At 27.4% G+C, this 24260-nt stretch overlaps 1 protein-coding gene and 1 long non-coding RNA gene across 4 annotated transcripts; one reads left to right on the top strand and one right to left on the bottom strand.

Annotated features, from left to right (window-relative positions):
- The first annotated feature begins 227 nt into the window (after positions 1–227).
- Positions 228–20578, top strand: LOC111032723. 2 transcript variants are annotated; one of them, XR_002604337.1, is made up of 3 exons: positions 228–519; positions 605–783; positions 20219–20578. It is a non-coding gene; the product is annotated as an uncharacterized LOC111032723 (long non-coding RNA). The 2 variants fall into 2 exon arrangements; XR_002604336.1 differs by having other exon boundaries at positions 228–537.
- Positions 3385–21354, bottom strand: LOC111032722. 2 transcript variants are annotated; one of them, XM_022313163.1, is made up of 20 exons: positions 20998–21354; positions 20841–20931; positions 13595–16228; positions 13156–13215; positions 12848–12964; positions 12653–12781; positions 10979–11174; positions 10819–10916; positions 10548–10755; positions 10245–10487; positions 10044–10165; positions 9693–9862; positions 8671–8725; positions 8546–8605; positions 8268–8360; positions 7945–8168; positions 5127–7357; positions 4921–5065; positions 4127–4242; positions 3385–3542 (listed from the first exon to the last, which is right to left on the bottom strand). In XM_022313163.1, the coding sequence occupies exons 3-19, from the start codon at positions 16207–16209 to the stop codon at positions 4235–4237; spliced, it is 6774 nt and encodes a 2257-aa protein (XP_022168855.1). In that variant the 5' UTR covers positions 16210–16228; positions 20841–20931; positions 20998–21354; the 3' UTR covers positions 3385–3542; positions 4127–4234. The 2 variants fall into 2 exon arrangements, with proteins under 2 accessions (XP_022168855.1, XP_022168854.1); XM_022313162.1 differs by lacking the exon at positions 20841–20931.
- Between the last annotated feature and the right edge of the window lie 2906 nt (positions 21355–24260).

The following is a 24260-nucleotide window of genomic DNA, read 5'->3' as shown; positions in this document are numbered from 1 at the left end:
TATCTATGACTATTGTTTTAGATCTGTATTCTGTGATAATCACTAATGATTTATGTAAGAAAAATGAAAAATAAGATAAATAATACAAGGATACCAACTTTGTTCCTATTCCTACAGTATTAGTTGTATTATTTTACATTGCCGTCGATTCCGTATTTCCGTTTAACCGTGCCGTGGTAAAAGTAATAGTTAATATTCAATATTCTCTTGTGTTCAACTTAGTTGTTACTTGTTGTTATTCTCCAAATTATAAATTCATTATAATAAATAGTATTGTTTAGGTAAAACGATTTTATTAGTCATTAATAGCCATATTTAAATAACCACCTGGCACCTTACTCACTGTGGAGTACTTTTAGCCCAATCCTATGAGTCATAAGCGCCTTGAGTTTTCAACATTCAACGTAATTCATAAGTAACTGATATGATCATAGGTACCATGTTCTTTACTTCATGAATTTATGACTTGAGTACAGAGCGGCATTGTGCGTTTTGCGGTTTCTGATAATTCATTATTTGGTATGTTCAATATATTAGGTAATCCGTTTTAAAATGTATTAAAGTTTAGTTTAGTTAAATATATTTATTTTTATTATGTATTTAGCGGGAAGATTAATATCAAAATGCAAAATTATATCCATGTCGATGTGAGATTGATATATTTGGGAGGAAAGAGCACTAAAGCATAGATGTACATGTCTAATATATTATGTATAATGACTTGAAAAACTAGCTGAAGCACAACAACTGAAAGGGTGAATCTTGGTCTCAAAAGAAATTAATGTAAGCATAAAATATTTTTATACAATCAAATAAAGTAAAGCAAATTGTCTATTAGGTATTTAAAAAATAAATATCTGTACAAATTATTGTATGTACAACATCACATCCAGTGTGAAGAAAATATTAAAATAAAAAAAATACATAGAGATGTTACTTAGGTATATTATACGTACAACCTAAATACTTATATTTTTTATAGGTATTAATAAAATATAATTTATAACTTCTAATAATATTAGTAATTATTATAAAAGATAAAATTTAAAGTGAATATACAAATTTAATGTAAAAAACGCAAGTTAAAAACCTTTAAATAATCACAAATAACCTATCTTAAAAAAATAACTGTATAATATAAATAATTTAGAAATGTAATAAAATTACATCTATATTGTAAAAGTTACTTTCAACAATAAAATGTATTACCGTGTGACTGGAATGTTCACAAAATTATTTTAATTATTTAATTTTATACTGAATAAGGGGTGTACAATTCTGCTACCAAAATAATATATATCTGACTGTTCCCTTTGGTTTCATTAAAAATGTTATTTTTTATGAATATGCCATATGATTTGCCCGTCTACAAAAGATTAAATGCCATCAGCATCTCATAAACAACTGACCCAAATTCTAAGCCAATTAAAACTTTACCAAAAGAGGATGTTTCACCAATATTTATTAGGAAAATTGAAAAGATCATGACTTTCATTTTGAAATTCCTTATTTACATTTCTTATTTATTTTGGTTTTAACGATAATCAAATATTACTTCATGACTTTTTTAAAAGAATACAATTTATAATTATAGCTATTCATTATTATCCATCTTCGCTATTTCATTCAAGTTATACACATGTTCCAACTCATCTAATCTCAATTAAAAAAAATGAATACCATGCAACTTGAAAAAAACAAAAATGTTCTTATAATAGAAGAAATGAAATCAATGTTGCTCAAATTAAGGCAACCCTTTAAGATTTTCGTTAACTGCACTTATCTGGCCTAGCAGAAAATTAAAAATAAATAAACCTTTGATTCACTTAATAATTATTCTTAGAATTATAGCAAGATTAATATTTATCTATGAAGAATTTATCCTATACCTAAATAAGTAGGTAATTATATTAATATTTTTATATCAAAAATTATTCAAAATAGTTTTTTGTCGTGCAATTGCTTCTGGCGTTACAAAAAAGAAGTTAAATATTCATATATTACACACTTTTAGACACCAAACATAATACATAAATACCAGATAATAAAAATTATAGTTATTAATTTACAAGAATGTATATTATTATATTAATAATAATGTAAACATTATTACAATTAAGTTGAAAATTAGGTACAATTTAAAAGGACACAATATACAATAGAGTAAAAAAAAAGATTTTTATTAGATAATTATAAATAAACAAACAATAAAAATTGATTAAAAAAATAACAAAATTAAACAATGATTTACATATTGAATACTAATTATGTATTTGTGAATAATTTAATTGACTAAACATTACTAAATATTATAAACAAAAGAGGTTTTAAATACATTTTCAAACATATTTAAAATTAACTGCAATACTACATTTTCATAAAAATTGTGTTTTTAAAAGTTAAAATCATAATTTCTAATTTCTAATTTATAGTTCATATTTTATATTTTATAAATTTAACAATTGCTATACAATTTAAACATCTTTAGAATGTATAAAATTATACATAGTTTTATAGTTAATAATATATAACTTATATTATTATTTTAAATATACTCATATCTAATCATAAAAAAATACCCTATTGATCCATTAACTTTTTATTATGGCGGTAAATAGTATTTTAGTTTCAATTTTAGGAGTTTTTAAGACTTGATGATCTTGATTATTGTTTCAAACAAATGATTGTTTAAAAACTATGTATGATTGCCTAGTATTAGTGGTGATTGTAATTAATACATTTTTTCCCTCCAAAAATTGCTTATTTATGGGAATTGCTGCTTCCAATCTTTAATTACTACTTAACTATTTTTGGCTATATCAGTAAAAAAAGTAAATGTTGGGTAAATCAATACCAAAATATGGATATTAAAAACTTTAGTTTTTTTTAATAAATAACAAAATAATTATTCACTTAGGTACATAAGATATTTATTCTTTCTTATAAACCAAAATGTCCAGTACAAAATGAAATAATTTTGAGAAAAAAAATGTATACACAATAAAACAAATTGCAACATTATTTTAATAACTGAATCAAAACCTTTGGAATAAAAAAAATTATTTTTATTGAGCTATGAGGGAAAGTTAAAAAATACATTATTTTAAAGTATACACATACTTAGAAAAAAGAATATACATTTCAATAAATATTTGTACAACACTCATATCATAGAACACACATACATATATATTAATATGAAAATATACATGTAGTTAGAGATCAGCAGGTCATTTCTTAAGACTCAAATGGTATTGTATGTAATATTTTTTTAAATAGAAACTTTTCCCGCTTGTAAATATATCAAAAGGTACATTATGTAATATTATTTACAAAAACAGAATAATACTTAACAAATAAAAAAGTAGCCTACTTGAGTTTTGGAAATATAAAATGTAAATATCAAATGTCATATTATGTCAACATTGTAAAAACTATGGGTATGAAAAAGTTAAACGTAACATAAACATTTTTTTCTGCAGTCTGCTTTGCCAACAAAATGTATCTTCCTTGATTATTCGTTTATGGCAGTGCAAAATTTACTAACAAAAAACAAAATATCTATTATATAAGGAAAACATATTAATTTTAATATAGTAAAATGTATATTTAACAACCATATTCAAAAAATGCTAATATTAAATAAAGTGGCACAAATACTGACAATTTAATATTAAGTTGATTTTACACTTAATAAATAAACAATATTATTTAAAATTAAAATTTACAAAATTAATTAATTTGGTAAAAATTAATAAGTTGAAAATTTTAACTCTTGGATAAAATCGTTGATTTGTCACATTATAATTGCCAGGGTTTCAAAATATTAAAAAATATCCATTTAATTTGAAAACAATTAATTCTTGGCTTTTATCAAAATATGAGTATTGAATATTAAAATTTAAAAGACGATGACTACAAAAAAACATAAATAATTTACTCATTAAAAGTGTATGGAAAATAACTTTTTGAAATACATAATATGGTTAACTGTAAGTTGTGTAAAACAAAGATTAACATATTTTTAAAAATACCCGAATTTGCTAATAAAAATAATTTACTGACTTATAACCTAAATTAAAAATCTAGGAACACATTATAAATAATGATGGTAATAATAATTTACCTTGGAAAGTTTAAAAGTAAAATATGTAATGATAAAATAATTTTACTATTTTGATGAATAGTATCCAAAAAATCTTCTATTCAGTTGAAAATGTTATCGCAGACAGGATCATTGATCTAAAAGTAATTAAACATTAATTATTTACAAATAAATCATCTTTCATACATATTAAAAAGTTACATTTATTACTCAATATTTCAAATACAGATCCAACTTTTACTAGACTTAAATTAATATTTTTATATTAATTCTTAGTAAATAATAATGTATAAAACATATAAATCTACTTACAAATTAATTGCATAGTATGATTGCTGATTGCTTTAGTAAGTAAAAATATATATCTTTTAAAAATAATCTATCTTTTTCTTTTTATAATTTTATTGTTATTTTTCACAAATTTCATGAAAATAAGTATTTATAGCACACATTTGTTGAAAAATAAAACAAATAAACAATTATTTGCCATTGATAAGTATGATATATCAATTTTTTTTAGATGTTTTCAATAAATAAGTATTTAAAAATACTGAAACATAAATAACTAATTTAAAGTTAGTATCGTAGATTAAGATAATTAGATAATTTAACAATAATTTGCATAAATATTTAATATATTGTATGTGGGTAATATTTAAACTAAGAAATTATTGTTTAGATTATATATAATAGTTAATTATTATTGGTAATATGAATAGTAAGATTAATAGTTAATACTTAACATATTATTGTGTGAGTTAGTGCGGAGTACTGAAAATATCTTCAATTCATAAAAAAATTATGTATATACATACCAGTACTTTTTCTTCTGTACAGTTTTCCATACTTCAACATATATTTTTTAATGTACTGTTCGACTTTCTGCTTGACACTATCACTAATTCTTAAGTCTTCTACCTTTTTAACTTGAAGTTCTTTGAATAAAATATTGGAATTGAGCTGTAAATATCAACCAAATTAATGGTTAAATAAACATGTTAAATTTAAATACAAATATTACCTTTTTTGCTAAATATTTGAAATCATCATCATTTTTTATACGTCCTTGTTTGCAACTCTTCTTCACATACAGGTCTAATACTTTGACAATAACTGTAGCCATAGCGTGATAAAAGTCAATTACATACTTGATTTCTCTTTGATTGTCTGGTATGAGGTCAAGAACTTCAACAGGTAATGACATCATACTTTCTGGTAGCTTACATTTACGTTTTGTTTCATGTGTTTGCAAATGAGTACGTTCTATATAATCCCTCACAATAGGATCATCAACAAGATTTGCACGTACCATAGATTTATTTTGACTAATAGAATTCTTGAAGTTTTGTACGATAGGGTCAATTAGTGCACTACTTGTTGATGGTAAAACATTAGTGGAATCCATACTTAAACTTGAGGCTAAAAATTTAGCATTTTTTTCTAGTTCAGTTATTATAATGTTGTCTACTTTATTGAATGGTAAACACTTCATGAGAGGTTTTTGTCTAATTTCATTTGCATTTGATTTTGGCGACGTAATATTTATGATTAATTGATTTGATGGTTCTTCACTTAATTCATTAAGATTTATTTTTAATTGATCAATATCTGGTTCTACATGACTTGATGTACTAGGTTCCAATCTAAAATCATTTGTATCTATTTTCAAGAAAACAGTACTTGGTATTATTTGACTTGATGTACTAGGTTTCTGTTTAAATTCATTTGAATTTGTATTTATCAGCTCAATACTTGATATTTTAGGTTCTTGCTCTTGGCTGATCATAGAAGAATTAATCTGTTGACAGTTGTTTTTATTAATAACAGAAGGCATTGGTTTTTGAAAACCCATATTATCATTAGTTTTATCTATTATTGCAGCTTGATTTCTGGATTTATTAATATTGTTCACTGATAAATCAATCATTTTCCTGGTTTTTGTGTTGTGTAAAGGTGGCAAAGGCATTTTTCTTTTTCCCTTTTTAAATTGAGGTATTTCTGTACTGTTGCCCGATAAAACAATATTTCCTTTTAATACCGATGGAGTAACTGGTTCTGGAGCCTTTGTTTCATCATATTTCATGACAATTTTTTGTCTGTACACATTTATGATGTCTTTTCCAACTCCCCTATTTAATTTAGCACATAAAATATTTTGCACTGATGGAATTAATTTGTAGTGAAGTTCTAATTCAATTGAAGGGTTGTGAGTGATTATTTTGGTATCTGATGAGAATTGAAGTATAAAAGATTTGGGCATGCTTGAATTATGTTTTATCATACTATTTAAAATTTTAAGTGCAAATTTATTTTTAGTATTTACTTTTAACGATTTCTTATTGAACATCTTATTCAAGTTGAGTTTTTCAGGAAGAGTTCTTAGTTGTTCATTGTGTAATGTTAAAGCTGCGGATGCTGTATCAGTTATTTCAGTCCCTTGGTCTTCCTTAATTCTAAATATGTCATTTTTACTTTTCTGAGAATTTGATTTTGCTAAATTATTTATTTCAATTATTTTGGATGGCTGTTTTCGATAATAATTACTTATTACTTTTATGCGTTTGATTAAGTTTGGCAAAACATATTGATTTTGGTTGTCTTCAGGTGACATATTTGGTGTTTTCACTAGTTTTTTATTAAAAAATGATTGGAGTATTTTAATTGGTGACTGATCTACATAATTTTGTCTAGCTGTCTTACAAACATTCAATATTCCTTTATCAACTAATCGTTGCACATTTTCTTTACATTGTTTAAATAATTTTTCACGCATTCCATCATCTAGTGGCTGTACAGCTTTGTAGTTTTTATTGGAATCTGTTTTTTCTGTATTAGTATTTGGTATATTTAATTGAGTTTTAGTTGATTTTTTGAGTGTTACGTCAATCGGTAAGAAAGCCAGTTGTTCTTGAATGCTTGGATGTCGAGCATCATACATCACATTTTCAGGACGCATTATACACCAAGGAGTATTACCATTAGAAAATGAACATTGGTTAGCTTCATCAGGCATATTAGAAATAAAGTCATTTGGTAAACATGGAGGAACTGTTTTTAGCATAGATAGCAGAGTAGACCCATTACAAAGATCAACAATGGTTGGCGGGGGTAAATTCCATGTTTGGTTGGTGGTTATAATTTCTTCAATGGGGTTATATACAATTGGTTCAACATCAACTACTTTGATATCTTGTGTACAAGTAGAATTCACTTTTTCAGTAGAATCAGTTACTTCATAGACCGTTGAGGTAGCTGCAAAAATCAATTTAATTTAAAATTAAAAAATATGAACCAAATCAATTCCAAATGTAAAACATGTTATTATAAACATAATTTTTATAATAAAGCACAAATAGAAAAAAAAACTAACCTTAGTTGTGAATCTATTATAGCACTTAAAAGCGTCAATTCAATATAAAAGCATTTGGGTATTGTTAGTAGAAATAGCGAACAACGTCGCCTTAATAAGAACTAATAAACCTTTGATTTTAAATTTTGAAGGTTGTTTCTGGTAGAAAATTGGATTTAATAGAAACTTAAGGAGATCAAAAGTAGTCCCTTCTGCTCAATAATCAGGAAAATGGAAATATTAACAAACACAGCAAGATAATATTTACAAAACAAATCATTTTGTTTTTGCTATTATTTTAAAATAAATAACCATAAAAACTCGACATTTTTAATGAATTAAAAAATATCTTTTTGAAAATATATAATAGATTGATTAAAAATAAAATTGGAGACCAGAGGTAAACCTTCATTTTGGGGGCCAAATATATTTATATCCTCGACATTTAAATATGTATAGATTTTAAATCAAATGTTCAATAGTTTCTTACTTTCAGTGATGCCACTCCATTTCATATTTTTACTAAGTGTGCTGCTTTCAATTGTTGGAATTTCTTGGTGAATAATTCTTGGTTTAAACGTAGATGTTATGCTTTGTTTTGGATTTAAAACTGAATTAATTGAATTATTTACCATGGCAGGAGTAATAACCTTCTTTGTTTTAAAAGGCAAATAATCCCATTGTTTTTTATTCCATTCAAAAACAGTTTTGTTCCTATTTAAATTACAAGTTAATATATAAAGATAAATATCCATCTTAAAAAATCACAATAATACTCATAAACATTTTAAATACTCAAAGCTAAATGCTTACTTGTCTCGATTAATTTTTTGATCAGGATGATGTGTTACGTTTTTTAATACATCCACATAATTGGTCTGACCATTACCTTGGCTTTGCACACAACTAAAATTAATTAATACATTTAATACAACATGAAAAATGTGTTTCAAAAGTTAATTTATACAAATATACTATTCAGATAATTTTGTGATTAATCATTATCAGCTTGTAATATAAAAGAACTATTTAACTAAATATAATTTAACTTAGTGAACACACAATTTAATTTATCATGAATGCTTTTATACCTTGTTTTAGAAGGTTGATTAGGAACTGTAGGATTTCCAAAATGATATGGAACAGAATTTCTAAAATGCAAATGTTAATAACATTAAATACGACAGTTAAAAAATTTAATTTAATTAGATCTTACATTTCTGGTTGTGGAAACAGTATGGGTGGTTGAATAACATCATCAGGAAAGTTCACTAAAATCAAAATTGTAAAATGACAATCTGTTTATACATTTTTAAATTATAATATTATTTTAAGCATATTATAGTTCAGTGTTTCCCACAGTTTATTTATTTTTTAATAGATATAAGTGTAGTATATTTGTGTTCATGAAGTTTATTTCCCAAACAGTTATATCTTAAGAAGACGCCACACCCACATGTATTGTTTCTATCTTACAAAATACAACATGGCAGATTTTTTGTTCAAAATAATACATTTTACTATATATTTTATAAAATTAAAATATGATAAAAAGCCTATAAGATGCCCTTAATAATAACCTTAACTTTTATAAATTACAAAGTAAAATCTATTATTGTGAACATAAAATTTTCCATGTTGAGGTTTTGTAAAATAGACACATGCGGCCTTCATGCGGGTGTGGCATCCTAGAATTGTATTGAATAAAAAATTCAAATTCTTGTGACTTCTTTTTATCATCACACTCTCTGGGAAACACTGTTTTACATTTGTAAGAGTTTATTTTGTGTTAAAAATTATTAATTCATCTAAACATTATAATTTCTAGACTACTAGAACTTACAGGTTATCAAAATCACATAACACAAGTACATCAAATTATGACCCTAAAGAATAATAAAAATATAAGAAATTTTTTTTAACAGTATTAAATTCGAACCAAATACTATGAAGTATTAAAACATATTTTCAATATTAAAGCTGACATTTAACTTGTGTACTTTTACAGATTAAAATTTTTGATAAAAATGAATTCAGTAAATACTAAATTGATTGACAACCATTTAACCTTTAAAATAACAAAAATGATAGGAACTTTGGAATTACAATTGTAACTTTTAGTATCCAAATATTTGATTATTAGTTTTTAAATAAGTGAATCTTTTTTGTTTTGCTGCTAATTTTTTTTTACCTAAGGGCTGTTGGTACAGAATATTATAACATGTTTTGATAATATACCTTCTTTTGGACGATCTAATTTTGGTATTTTAAAAACAATTTTCAAAATTATCCATTTTTTCCATAAAATTCTTGCTGCTTGAACTAATGATGATAGATTGTTTACATCCGGTAATAATTTATCAATTTCTTGCTCGTGCTCCTTAATTTGTGATGTTGGATAGTCTAAACTAAAAATTAAAAAATTATCACAATAAAATATGAATCCATCTATAAAATATGTTTTTACATATTCAACCAAGTCAATAATAATCTTAAAAGTATTTAAAAATATATGGCATAAGCTTAAACAATAAAAACATAATTTAGTATTTTAGTTCAGCCATTACATATCAAAATAATTATAATTACTTTTCAATAACTTCTTTTATGTTTAATGGAATATTGGCCCATTGAGCAACAATATCTAAAACTTTTGACTTTGTTATTGTATTTCTGTTAGAAATTGGAAGGTCTGAAAGAGTTTTAACAATCTGAAATTTACAATATTAATATTAATATAATGTTAAGAACATTAAATGTTATCCCTTATATGTTAATAAAACTATTTACTTCTAATTTTAAGCTTTCATTGTTATTTGAGGTCATCCAACTATGGATTATATTCAATCCATTAAAATTCATAAATAACCTCTTACAGTTTAAATCATTATCTCGAATAAATTTCAAAATATGCGATCTACTCATTGAATCTGTAATGTGAACCATTAACTTATTTAAATTTAATGTTGAACTCTCCAAGTCGGAACGGTTTTTATTTTTCAATTTACTAATATCTGTTAACTGTTGATCAAGCTGCAAAAAATAAAAATAAAATTAATATTCATAATATTTATACAGATTTATGGTTCTAACCTGTTTTAAACGTTTTCTATCTTTATTTGATATTTTTTCAGTTTTTTTTTGTTTTTTTTCCTGACATTCATCAGGTCTAACAGTTGAAGTGTCATCTTCATGTTCATCGCTATCCTCAGAACTGCTTTGATCTCCAGTTCTCGATTTTTTGCTTATGAATCCTCGACATTTTGATGAGCCACAATAACACTTTTGCTGTGCAGCATCTCTAGATAATAATAGTAAAATTAATAGTTTACATAAATTAAAGTTGATAAAGTAATAGCAATACCCAAATATTTCAAAGCTGTAATCAAAAGTAATTTCTTCTCCTTTTTTTATGAACTGTTTGCTAAAAAACCCCATTCGAGATTCACCCAACACATTCCACTGAAATTATATTTAAAAAATGAATTATTTTCTGTATGTTTATTAGAATAGTATGAGTATACTTTTTCTGCAACACAGTTTGGTTCACAGCTATGGTTTATGAATCTTGTAATATTTCCTCTCCGCGTAGCATCAATTACTTCATCATGTTTCAATTGCACCATATAATTGTTATCTTTATACAATACTTTTTTCATTCGTTTTATCATTTCACTTTGATCTATAACTTCTCCCATATATTCATCAACAAATGTTCCACTACACAAAATATTAACTACAATTAATATTTTATAATACCAATTTATAAGTATTAGTAATAGTAAAGAAATTAAAAAAACATTGCATTATTTGTAATACAGTTGAACTTTTAATAAATTGTAGAGAAAATCATTTTTTATTAGAATTGATTCCTTTTACCATAAGACAATATTAATAACATAATTAATATTTAATAGGTACAGTAGAATGATTAGTTGAACAGTATTTAAATTAAAGTGCATAATTTATATATCAGGGGTGGCCAACATGAATATGCTCATGACTTATATTACTAATGAGTCACATCGATAAATACAATGATATCAAGAGCCAAAATGTGATACGGCACTCACACTCAGTGCAGTGCAACACCGTATCGTGAAAAAGGCACCTTATTAGTATTTAGTAGATATGAGTTCTTCTTTTATTTCAATGTAAAGATAATATATTCACAACAATGTGATTGGAGACCGATGGCCTGGTGGTCGTCGGAACCCCGTACAAATGAGGTTATGTTTTAATAGTTATACACTTTGTATATACATCGATCGAGTGGGTTATGAGACCTAAACACATCGGGCCTGCTTACTAAAGTGGTGTCCATTCTGTGGGTAGCGTTCAGATAAGCGTGGCCTATGCAGGTCAAGCTATTAAGTTACTTCCTTGGTGCAATTTTTCCTCGTCAACCTCTTGAAACTTACTTCTTTAAAAACAACCTTTGTTGATTCTTAACCTTCTCTGACAAAAGTGTGTAATTATAAGGTCAACACATTATTCCTTATGTAATGACATATTGTGTTGGTCTTGAGAAAGACTTTTTTAGGTGTGTGTGTATTGTGTTCTATCTCAAATGTTTATAAATACATTTAGAAATTTTTATAATTTGATCTGAGTAATAAAGATTGCCAACAGCTGATAAATATTAAATAACAGAATTAATCTAAATAAATGCCAAATAAAACAAAATAATAGGTAATAAGTAAATTTTGGTGTAATAAGACAAATAAATAAAACCCACCCCTGATATATATTGTACTCAATTAAGAAATCATATTTTATTTTCACCAGGTGGATAATACTGTTTATTGGTGGTGGGATTCATCAAGGCACAAATTTTGGATTAAATATTAAATTAAAAGAACATTGTAGTTGAATGTGCGTTTCTGTCTCCAAATTAAAAGCTAAGAATAGAAATACAGTATAATCTCACATAGACTATTTTTATACTTTAATTTTGAAGAAATTTATAAGAATTTCAAATTTGTTTTATTTTTTAACTACATAATATTTTGACATTTTAATTAAAAAATAGGTCAATTTGCACAAATATTAAAAATAACAGGGTAAAATCAATTCTTCTCAATGTATAATTTGGTATATTATGTATTTGACTTATTGAGGGTTCGAGTGGTTTTATGTTCTCAACATAATTAAATATTTATTAAACATGAATCTTATGAATCTATAAAATTTATTACCTTGGGATATCTTCAAGCGCAAAAACACCATAACCTTTATTTGCAGTTTTGACAATTTTAGTACGTTTGAATTGTTTATTTTGAAATTGCTTGTTTGTACATAATGACTTCAAAACACATGCTTTTCCACTTAAAAGTAAAATAATATTTTTTATTAAATATTAACTTATTAAAAACTATAATGATTTGATTTACCATTCAATATTCAATAAACGATTCAAACACTCTGTAGCACACCCAGGCTTTTTTTCAATCCAGTCTTTTTTTGTATATTTACAGTGGCATTTATAAGTATCAGAATTGATAGTTCTCCTAAAAAAAAAAAGGTTATTATTCAAGATTGTACTGAGAAATTGTTACACAACAATGGTAATTTGAAGTCTTTTAAAAATAAAACACAACAATTAAACCACTTCATAACCCACAGTTTATGTTAATATGAATATATAACAACAAATACTAGATGTATTTTCAAATAATATTTAAAATAATATATTAATTACCTTGGTTTTAGTCTCCGTAATTCTTGTGCTTCTGCTGGTGTATACTCACCCATTTTTTTCCTAAAATTATATTTAAGTGCTATCAATGGAAGTAATATATATATATATTTGATGAAGTTTTTGTAATTAATTGAAAATTATAAATACAAAATGAAGGGAAAATGAATTGAGATAACTCTATTTTTAAAAAAAATAGGTTATTGGCCCTTCTAATTAAGGAAAATGTTATGCATTGTGCAAGAATGAGACTGACCACCAATATAGGATATAAAATATAACTAGGAGCTGTCTGGTCTCTTTTCCATAAAAATCAGATAGCCCAGAGGTTTTTTTGTTTCTTGAAAATTTTTGAAAATGGAGTTGTCTCATATTTTCAGACCCCTTCAAATAATAAAATACTATTTGAGGAATAATTTTTAAAAGAATATAAAATGCTTACCTATGAGGCCTGAACAAATTGTTAGTTATTAATTTGAAGTTCAATTTTTTTAATTTTTTATCCAACTCTGGGTCATTTGCTCTAGCTTCTGCTAAATGTATTTCATTGTCTCTTCGAATTTCATCAGCTAACAGTAAAGAGTCAATTTTTAAATTTTCAGATGATAAGAAATATTCTTCCTCTAACATATCAGTATCCTTAACTTTTGTATTTAATCGCTTAGATCGTCTAATCTTGCCTTCAGATTCCTCTTGATCACTTTCAGAAATTTTCAAATTGCTCATGTTTGGGGGAATTTGGAATGATTGTAGATTATTAGAAGAACGAAACATATTTAAATTATCTAAGCTCCCAAACATATAGTCGGTTTTTTCTTTTGGTTGTTCATATTGCTGTATAGTCATACTATTTTCAAGGGAACAGCATTCAAAACTATCAGAATCTCGGTAATGCTGTGGATCACATTCAGAATTTTCCAAATCTCTTATGTTTGGAGGTATTTGGAATGATTGTAGATCATTAGAAGAACAGAACATATTTAAATCATTAAAATGTCCAGACGTATAGTTGGTTTTTTCTTCTGGTTGTTCATATTGCTGTATGGGCTCACTATTTGTACACCTATCAGAGTCAGAATCTGAATCCGAATCTGAATCCAAATCATCATCTTCTGATTCACATTCATCTTCACATTCTTGAACTAGAAATCTCCAGATAACTGTATCTAAAAATAAACAGTTTGGAAAACTTCTGCTACGTTTTAATTTAGATCTAAATTTTTTAACCAGCTCGTCTTGTATGATTTTTTCAACCTGTACATTTGGTCCACGTTCTAAATAAGAAACACTTTTCCAAGATTTGAGTAACTTTAAATTTTCAAGCATGATATTTTTTGGTTTCTTTATAGGGTGGAACATAAAATTATCAGTAAGAGAATTTCTTCGATTTTTCATTTTTGTAGGCTCATTAACACTGTTTGATCTAATCCGTTTTGGTGCTGGATTCCAATCTACTTTTTCAAGTTCAGAGAATACATCTTGTTCACTTTCAATTAAAAACTTGGCGATTTTGCTTCTTGTACCAGAAACACAATCAATTTTATCTTGGTTTGGCTTACTACTTTTTTCTAAAAAATTTATAGATGTAGTGTTTACTTGACTATTTGACTTATCATTATCGTCTAAAAAATTAATAGATGTTGTGTTTACTTGTTCTTGTAATTTATTTCGTCCTTCTAAATAATTAATAGATGTATCGTTTACTTGACTATTTGACTTATCATTATCATCTAAAAAATTAATAGATGTAGTGTTTTTTTGTTCATTTAACATATTACATCCTTCCGAAAAATTAATGCTTGTAGTGTTTACTTGTATATTTAAGTTATCACAGCCTTCTAAAAAATTAACAGGTGTGGTGTTTTCTTGAACAATTGTTTTATTATTACCTTCTAAAAAATTAATGGATGTAGTGTTTTCTTGGTTATTTAATTTATTACATCCTTCTAACAAATTAATAGATGTAGTGTTTTCTTGACCATTTGAGTTATCATTGTCTTCTATAAAATTAATGAATGTAGTGTTTTCTTGTTTAATTAATGTATCACATCTTGCCAAAGTAATCCGTTGTGTTTTTTCGGTATCAGCAAATCGTGATATAGTTAAACACTTAAAATCATTACCATTGGCTGGAAATAACATAATTGGTGAAAATGGTCTCTCTCCAGATTCAGGACTGTTTTCATTTACTTCTATTGTATCAGAACTTAGGAATTGTTGATTTAATCGTTTAGTCATAGTTTTTATTACTTTACTAGCAGGCAACTTTGAGGGATGTTGTGGACCTCGTTTGTGCAAATTCTGCTTCTTTTTAACGGTGGCACCACGTTTTGTTATTTTTTGTTTATTTACTGGAGTTGTATTCGACACAATTGGTGATATTTGAATAGAAGTTGATGTAATTTTATTTTTCCTCGGTCTACCTCGACCTCTCTTGATAACTTTCGATTCATCAGTATTTTTAGGTACTATATCAGCAACTGAATTAGTCTGAATTGGATTACGAATATTTGAAATGATTGATGCATTATCGGTAATATTAATTATTTTTTTGGGTCTACCCCTTTTTCTTTTAACTTGTCCCGAATCGTTATCACATTTGTCATCAATTTGATTTGTTTTACTGTTTCCTGGTGAAGCATCCATTGTAAATATCTTGCTGATATTTTCAGATTTAGATAAATTATTCAAAGGTAGAGCATTTTTATCAGTAGAATTTTCTAATGCTAACTCCATTTGACTTGTACGGGTCCATTGGGATTTAACTTTTACTGGTTTATTATAATCATCAATTTTTGGTACAAAATTAATCAAATTAACAGTAGAAAAATTGTGTAATTTATAAGTTGAAGTTATGTTTTTATCCGGTGTGTGAATTGTAGTTAAACATTCCTTATGTCCTTGTTTTCTAATTGATAGACCGGATTCAGAATCAGTTTTAGAATGGTTTTCATCTATCAGTTTTATACAAGAAGATGAATTTGTTTGATTAGATGGTTTTTCAACTTGCTTGTTATTGTTTATCATTAAATCATATTTTGAGCAAGGTTCATCCATATTAGCTCATAGATAAATCCTAAAACAAATAGTTATAACCAATTAGAAAACATAACATATTAATGTAATAAATCAACAATTAGTCAATCATCAGTAATAATAAAATTACTATCCATCTGTCTTGTCCTTAGAAGTAAGAACATGTGTACAGCATCATTAAACATAATTTAAAGGCAACTATTTAATTAATTAATGCCCACTTTTTTTAAACGCTTTTACTTTTTAAACTCCTCTTTTAGTTCAAAAAGATCCAAAATGTTTTGAAAATATTACCATATGATGTCTTTAAAATGCCAATATTTGACATAAATATGTGTAATGTGAATTTGTGTGAATGTCTGATTTGTAGTTAAAATCTTTTTGAAATTTTAATAATTAATACTAATTACTGGGGAACTGTTCTAAAATTTATTAGTTTCATAAAATATATGTACCTATGCTAGTATTTTATATTTTTAATTGGTATTAAAAATTAATGATGAGATAGGTACTTGATAAAAAAAAAAAAATTAACAGTAAATATTGGTCTATGTTGATATACTACGGGAATTATTTGAAGAATATTAGATAATATATAACATTTTTTTGAATACAGTACGTATGTATGTATCAATGTCTCTATTATTCATTATTTATTATATAGATTTAATCAGCAAAGCCACTTTGACATAATACAATATACATGTGATTAAATGCAAACAATAGTAACATCATACATGAAACTAAATAATGAGATGGTCAATATTATAATAATTTATACATGTTGGGAAACAAGCAATTCAATACCGCAATGTAGGGTTTAAACAAAATCACTACAAACTCAAATATAAATTATGCAAAACCCAAAATGATCTTAAAGTTTAATTATTAATTTAATTGGTGAATTAGGTATAACTTATTAGTTACATATTATCATGTAATAATTATTATTATTCATATTATTTAAGAAGTTTGTGGTGCATATGTTTCATTGTTTTTTTTTTAGCTCAAACACTTCCAAGCCTTGCTTATGAGTAATATTAGGAATTTCCTTCAATTTACCTAAGCCTCTAATCACAAACAACTTATATCATAACAAAAATAGAATCTGGGTATAATTTCTGTCAAGTTGGAGAAATTAACTGCTGTTAATTGAGGCACAATGGGTATTTGCCCATCACGTGGTGCTCACATGTTGAAGGCACATATTCAAACACATTTTTTTATTTCGATATTATTGTGAAATACTAACTAAATATTTTGATAGAGCTGTGGATATAATACATTATATATTTTTAACTTAATATAAATTTTTAAATAAATTGTTTTATTTCAATAATTTAGAAAGGGCACGAGCCCGTGTGATCCATTGCACAAGCCGCCACTGATACCATAGCTGGGCAAGTTAACTATTTTTTTTTATTTGTTAAGTGAAGTCTATATAGACATACGTGAGGTGAGGTAAAAGTTACTTTTTTCATAAAAAATAATACTTTTTGTAAAGCTAACAAATATCATAATTGTACAGAGTTCTTACAATTAAAATGAATTGGTACTCATATACTTTAATCAATGACCAAATCCAACAAAATAATTATTTTTATGTATTTGTTTACTTAATAGTCCACAAAATTATACTAAATTTAAGTTACCAAATTAATTATTAACATATAATTAATTACATACCATATTATATCATTAAATCAAGTATTATTCAATTCTGTTGTAATTTTATGAATGAATAAAAATATAATAATAAGAAATAACTATTAATTAATTAGGATTAATGAGTATACAAACCCATATGGGATACTAAGTAGATAAAAAGTTATATTTTTATTTTCTCAATGATGGTTATCTCCCTAATAACTTTTCTGTTTATTATATAATCTGTGAACATACAATATTATAATTTATAGCCATTATTTCAATTTACTTTTATTTTATTTTTTATATGAAATTAATTTTTACAGAATAGAAAATATTTTAATTGTGTTGTTTTAGGAAAAAATAACTTAGCCTGACAACAAAATGAAGTAACTCATAAGTAACTTCATGACATGGAAAAAATGTAACTCATCAAGTTATAAGTTAATTCTAAAAAAAAGTAACTTATTATGTAACAACTTTAACTTTTTAACCCATTAATTCCTAGCCTTGGCAGGTTGTATACTGTCTGGAATATTTCACACAAGGTGGTGTATGCCAGGCGGTCTGTAACAGTGTTTGGTGGTAGACCACTTGCATACTACAAAGTAAAAAAAATTAAAGAACACGTAGAACAATTTTACATTTCTATACATTCAGTACTTATAGGTTATTTTGACTTCTATCCAAGACTGCTTTGATTAACTCTTTAATTTTTATATTTTAGTACTTTCTAAAATATTGTTTGAAGTCCATTACTAATGTCACTTATGATATATTACCGTGTACATTACTAAATATGTGACAAGGGTACCAACCATTTAAAATCAATAGAGTAAAACAATTAATTACCTATGCAGTTATTAATTTAGTAAAAACTAAATTATTTTTGCAAATATACTTTAATATGCTATAAAAACCAACTTAGCTGAGTCAAGAGTACCAAGTCGAATATGACCAATATACATTGTTATGAGAATTAGTCACAGACAAACAATAAGTATCCAATATTCCAATCAAAATTATTTTCTGTGCACCAAACATGCAAGCTTTTTCTACATCCTTCACTCTCAACAATATAGGTTGTAACTCCTAAACCTCCATAGGTCTCTAGTTCCCACCTATCATTTACCAACTATTTTTGTGAATTTCCTTATTTGTGTCTATTCATCTAGTATTTGTTCTTATCTTTCCTCTCTGTCCTTTTTATTTTTTACCATTAATTCCTTGTTAACTTATGCCAAATGTATACACGATTGTATCTGTCTTACTCCTACTTATCCTTAGTCCCTTCCATTCCAGCACTGTTCACCACCCTTTCAATCTCTCGTTCACTTCTTCAGTTTGTTTTAATAACACAACATAATCTGAAAACATCATGCACCCCACTATACATCTTTTGTAATTACGACCATTAATAAAGAAAACCGGTTTGGGCTCAATAATAATGCCTATCAAAAAATTATATTGACTGGGTCGAACTGCCATGCTATGTGGACTTTTCAATAAAATAAATAATAATATTTAATTTAATTGTTTGTTATTTAAATAAACAAAAAAGGCAATAACCTAGTATGTAGCTTAAGAGGATGTAACACTGGCATTTGTTGTCTCTGTCTAATAAGTGCGTTACATAGTGAATTTATGCTCAACAGATCATGTGTGGTTTTGTTAATTAAAAAATTAGAGTGAATTGACCTATTACGAAACTTGTGTTTCATCCAAAAGAGTCGAATTGCCCATACCATTAGGATTAGTTCTCAAAGCAAGGTAACCCGATACTGATTTCCATGTGGACTGAGGTATATTAATTCTAGATATATTGATAATGGCTTTATATTATGTTAGTTTATTTTTTCACGGGTAAAGCTGGGTAATACAGCTAGTACCTATATACTAGTATATATAAATACCTATACACTTGATTAGTCGATATACCTAACTTTCTTGCATAACTATTGTATGTACCTATAACTTTTAAAATACCTGGGTATGTAATCATATCATGAATTGTAAATTCTCGTAGGTTAGGTTAGGTTAAATTAAGTACATTTAATTGTAATACAAATGTAAATGATGTTTGGTAATTTTATATTAGGAATCACTCGTGAATATTTACTGAAGCGGGATCTAACTTAGTGTAATTCCGTAGGGTAGAATCACAATATGACTAGATGCACCAAATTGTATAGCGTGTTGATTTAAAACAATGATAGCTGAGTATAAAAAGAGCCTGTAAATTATTTTTTGATGCGTGTAGCTGATGATATCAAATCGACTTAGCAATCATTTGAAAACTAGTCTGTTGGCATAAATTATTATTAAGAAATCATTATTTGGTATGCAGAGGGCTGTTCCACTAATGATAACAAACTGATTACAGATGTATACCTACAACAAATAAATGAAACACAACAACAAAAAACTGACGAAGGCTATGAAAGGACCAAATAATAGCTATTTTTTATGTGAAAGATGCATCAGTACAGTATCTGTTGTGCACTTGACAATACCATTTCACATTCTGTAAATATTTAACAGGTAGACAGACAACAAACATCGGATAATTACATCAGGCAGTAGGTAGTAGGTGCAGCGTTCGAGGTTTTCACTAAGAAAATGGATTCATGCACATGTTTACGTTCATTGCACAAATGAATGAGTTCACTGAGTCGTTAATTTAATTTTTATAATTTTTATATAATGGGAATTATAATAAGAAAATATTATGATGATATGATATAATTAATCATTATATTTATTAGATGGTAAATAAATTGAGCATCTTAAAAATTGTTCAAATTCATTAAACGTTGTTCATGATCAATTTGAGAATAACGATTGACATTTGCTTATCGTTCACTAAATATGATTGTTCATAAAAAAACATTCTTTCCCAACACTGAATAGGTAGGTGTGAATGTGTGTTAAGTAGACGACTGGATTGGGCACTGCAGTAGACATGTAGAGATGGTTTTGCATATAATAAACATTTATTGACCTACCAGCCAGGTTGACAGCATGCAAAGACTACAGCGGCAGGTCAGTTAACGATGTAAAAACATGATCGTCGACGTGCCACATGAACAACAGCCACTGGACAATGGAATCACAACCACAGTTAAGATCTACCTACATCTTATACACACGGTTAAAAATCACCTGAATTCCAATGGGTCCGACAAATGAAGCACCGCCGTCGATGCACCGGTCAAAAGTCGCCATAACTGCCGCCGATGCACGGATGTCACGTCGAAGTGTACGATTATTATCCACGGAGACGGTTCACAACGGTCAACGGTGGTCAGATGTTGGATAGCCAAACGGCAACGACGGATTACAGTGGTTACACGGTGGAACTGAGGAAGAGATGCGGACTACAACTGACTAATGACATCGGGCGGTGATGATATTTGCGCCGTGTTGCAGCCGCGGAATCAAAACGACCGTCTGTGTAGCGAACTCAACTGATAACGCTCCGAACCGACGGTACAAATGTACAAATTTTTGTGGCACTACGGACGTAGTGCACTACTGCACTAGCGCGCGACGGCGGTGCTTGGAAAGAGTACGAACGTATGCGCGTGCGCGTGAGTGTACCGAGAGCATGCGCGCCGCCCCTGACATTTTAAGCGTGTTGCCTGATTACTCTGCTACCAGTGCATAACATAGTCCAAAGTTTGTTGTACCACCACCAATCCCCCTCGCCGTGACGAAACAACAATAATGTCATACATGTCCAAGGAAGACAATATATTTTAAGTGTATCGATACGTGTCGATTCGTAACGTTTCATTATCGAATGTTCAACAATAATACAATATTTATGTACCTGTACGGTATGTCGGCGAAACTTACCGACCCGTTTCGGGATTCGGAGTTAGATACAATTCGGCACATAACTACGCGTACCTACTGCAGTATTACGTCTTGGAAATCTTGATCATAATATTCATATTATTATTTCATAATATTGTCATTTGCTATACTAGCCAGCAGTGCCGCAACTTCATAATAAGGGGCCCGTGTGCAATATTTTTTTGGGCCCCTTCCTAAATTAATTTTACTGTATGTATTACAATCTAGAAGTGCCAACGTTTTTAGGTTTTGTGTATACCTACATATATATAATTTTTTTTTTGGTTCATACGTTTTATTCAATCTGTTTCAAAGGGAACAATAAGAATAAGTGATGTTATAGAATAAGCTAAAATTAATAAAAATAAAAAGGCAGACTAAACGGATTTCAGAGGCCTCCCAGTACTAAATACCTGTAAAATGTTGTGTACGTCGTCACTTATCAACCGTCGGCGTTTTCCGCTATCAGCCTGTTGTTCTTCCGACAATGCGACAAACAAAGACCCATACGCGATAAAAATAGATCTTATGGAAAAATTGATTGTACTTAAAAAATTAGAAACGTTGACACTTGAATACTTGATAGTACCCACCTTTTTCTAAACCTACCATCCATTTTAACATACTTATTACTTAATCTAATATTAGTATATACCTACAACTACAATAATGTTTCAACTTAAAAAAAAAAGTATTATGAATAATTAAGTTTTGAGTTTTAAGACAATTTCAGTGTTTGCTCCAAATTGGGCCCGGGGCCCCCCCAAATGTATGTAAGCCTTGAGGCCCGTGTGCGCCGCACACTCTGCACACCCGGTTTTTGCGGCACTGCTAGCCAGTGGTGGGCACTGATGACAATGTCATATTTTGTTGTCTTTATTTGCGAATTCGAACTCCATTATGCACCATAAAAGCGATACACGGACCTAAGATGACAATGACTGTAGAAATAATAATTGGGGAGAAGGATTTGATTGAATGATTTTTATTTTCAACTACAAGCAAGACAACAAATTATAGATGTATTTATGTATTGTAAATAGTTTTTTTTCGTCAAAAAAACAACATCGTTGTATTATTTTATTGTATTATATACATTTTTTTTTCACATTCACCATACAGCCATTTTAGACTTTGTGTAATTTACACCTAAAGAGTAATATGCTAATGAACGTAATTAGGAGGACTAGACGATGTTTTTATAAAAACCATTACTGCAGATGGGTACGATCGTTTCGCCATATCGGCTGTCATCTTACAAATTTTTAATTATTAGACAACACTTTTTATCACTTTTTTAACATAATACTCTATTCCGCCAACATTTTTTTTAACGACTAAATTTTTGGTATTCTTGTCGTATGATGTCTACCAGACAACTTGTCATCTACCATATTTGTTTCTATAGAATGTATACATATAATATGTGATCATATATACATAATATATTCCATTACCATCAAAATCAAGCAAATCAATTAATAAAAAACTTGACCACTCCCTCAATTCCTGGACATCCTCGGAGATGTCTGAAGCGTAAGTGGTGTCGAGATTTCATTAATTTAATTTAATTTAAAAAAATAAAAAAATATATATATAAATAAATAAATAATTGTCAAGCTAGCAGAAAGTGCTATCAATGGGTGGCTTCTTTCTACAAAATCTCATGATATGTTAATAACCTTTATCACATTTTCTTATTGTGTTTAGTATGGATACAGATTGTTAATTACTTTTGAAAATAAAAAAAAATAGTATATTTATACATATGTATGTATATATGTTACGAGCAATGTATACATTGCCCGGTCAATGTGGTCTTGCCCGGCCAATGTAAACCACAATTTTTTTTTTTAACCAACTAATATTATTTTTTATTATTATTATAAATTATAATCATTACCTATTTATAGTATTGATTTTTTTTTTTTTAAACAATCATTTTTAATTTTATTCGTGTACCATAATATTACGAATATTTTGATTGAATAACAAAAAAAAATTAATAAGTATTATCATTTTACTTTTGTAATAAATTATAATTTTATTATTACCTATTTATTTGAACAAGATTTCAAAGCATGGCACTTGGAATTACATAGTCTGTCTGCTTTTCTACACTTGATTTTTAAATAGGCAGTAAGATAAGTAACAAAAATAAGTTTATGTCCAGTGTTTCAAAAAATGCATAGTTTATTGTATTATGATACACGAATAAAATTAATATTGATTGTTTAAAAAAAAAATCAACACTATGAATAGGTAAAAATAATAAGAAATTATATTATTTGGTTAAAAAAAAATTCATGGTTTACATTGCCCGGGCAGGACCACATTGACCAGTATTCCACATTGCCCGTAACATATATATATATATATATATCATTTATGTCTATCGTACATGTTTCTACACGTCATATGCGGCCTATCACATACTTTTTATTGTTAAAATAGTAAAACTATGGTTGAATTACAGTAGGTACATTTGATTTAATTATTAACAAATGGTTTATTGCAAAATCTCTGGAGATAAATTTTAATAAAACTACCTGTATCCCTTTTTAGAT

The sequence above is a fragment of the Myzus persicae genome, unplaced genomic scaffold (assembly GCF_001856785.1).
Source record: "Myzus persicae strain clone G006 unplaced genomic scaffold, MPER_G0061.0, whole genome shotgun sequence".
Classification (NCBI taxonomy): Eukaryota; Metazoa; Arthropoda; class Insecta; order Hemiptera; family Aphididae; genus Myzus; species Myzus persicae.
This window is presented reverse-complemented; position numbering and strand designations above follow the sequence as displayed.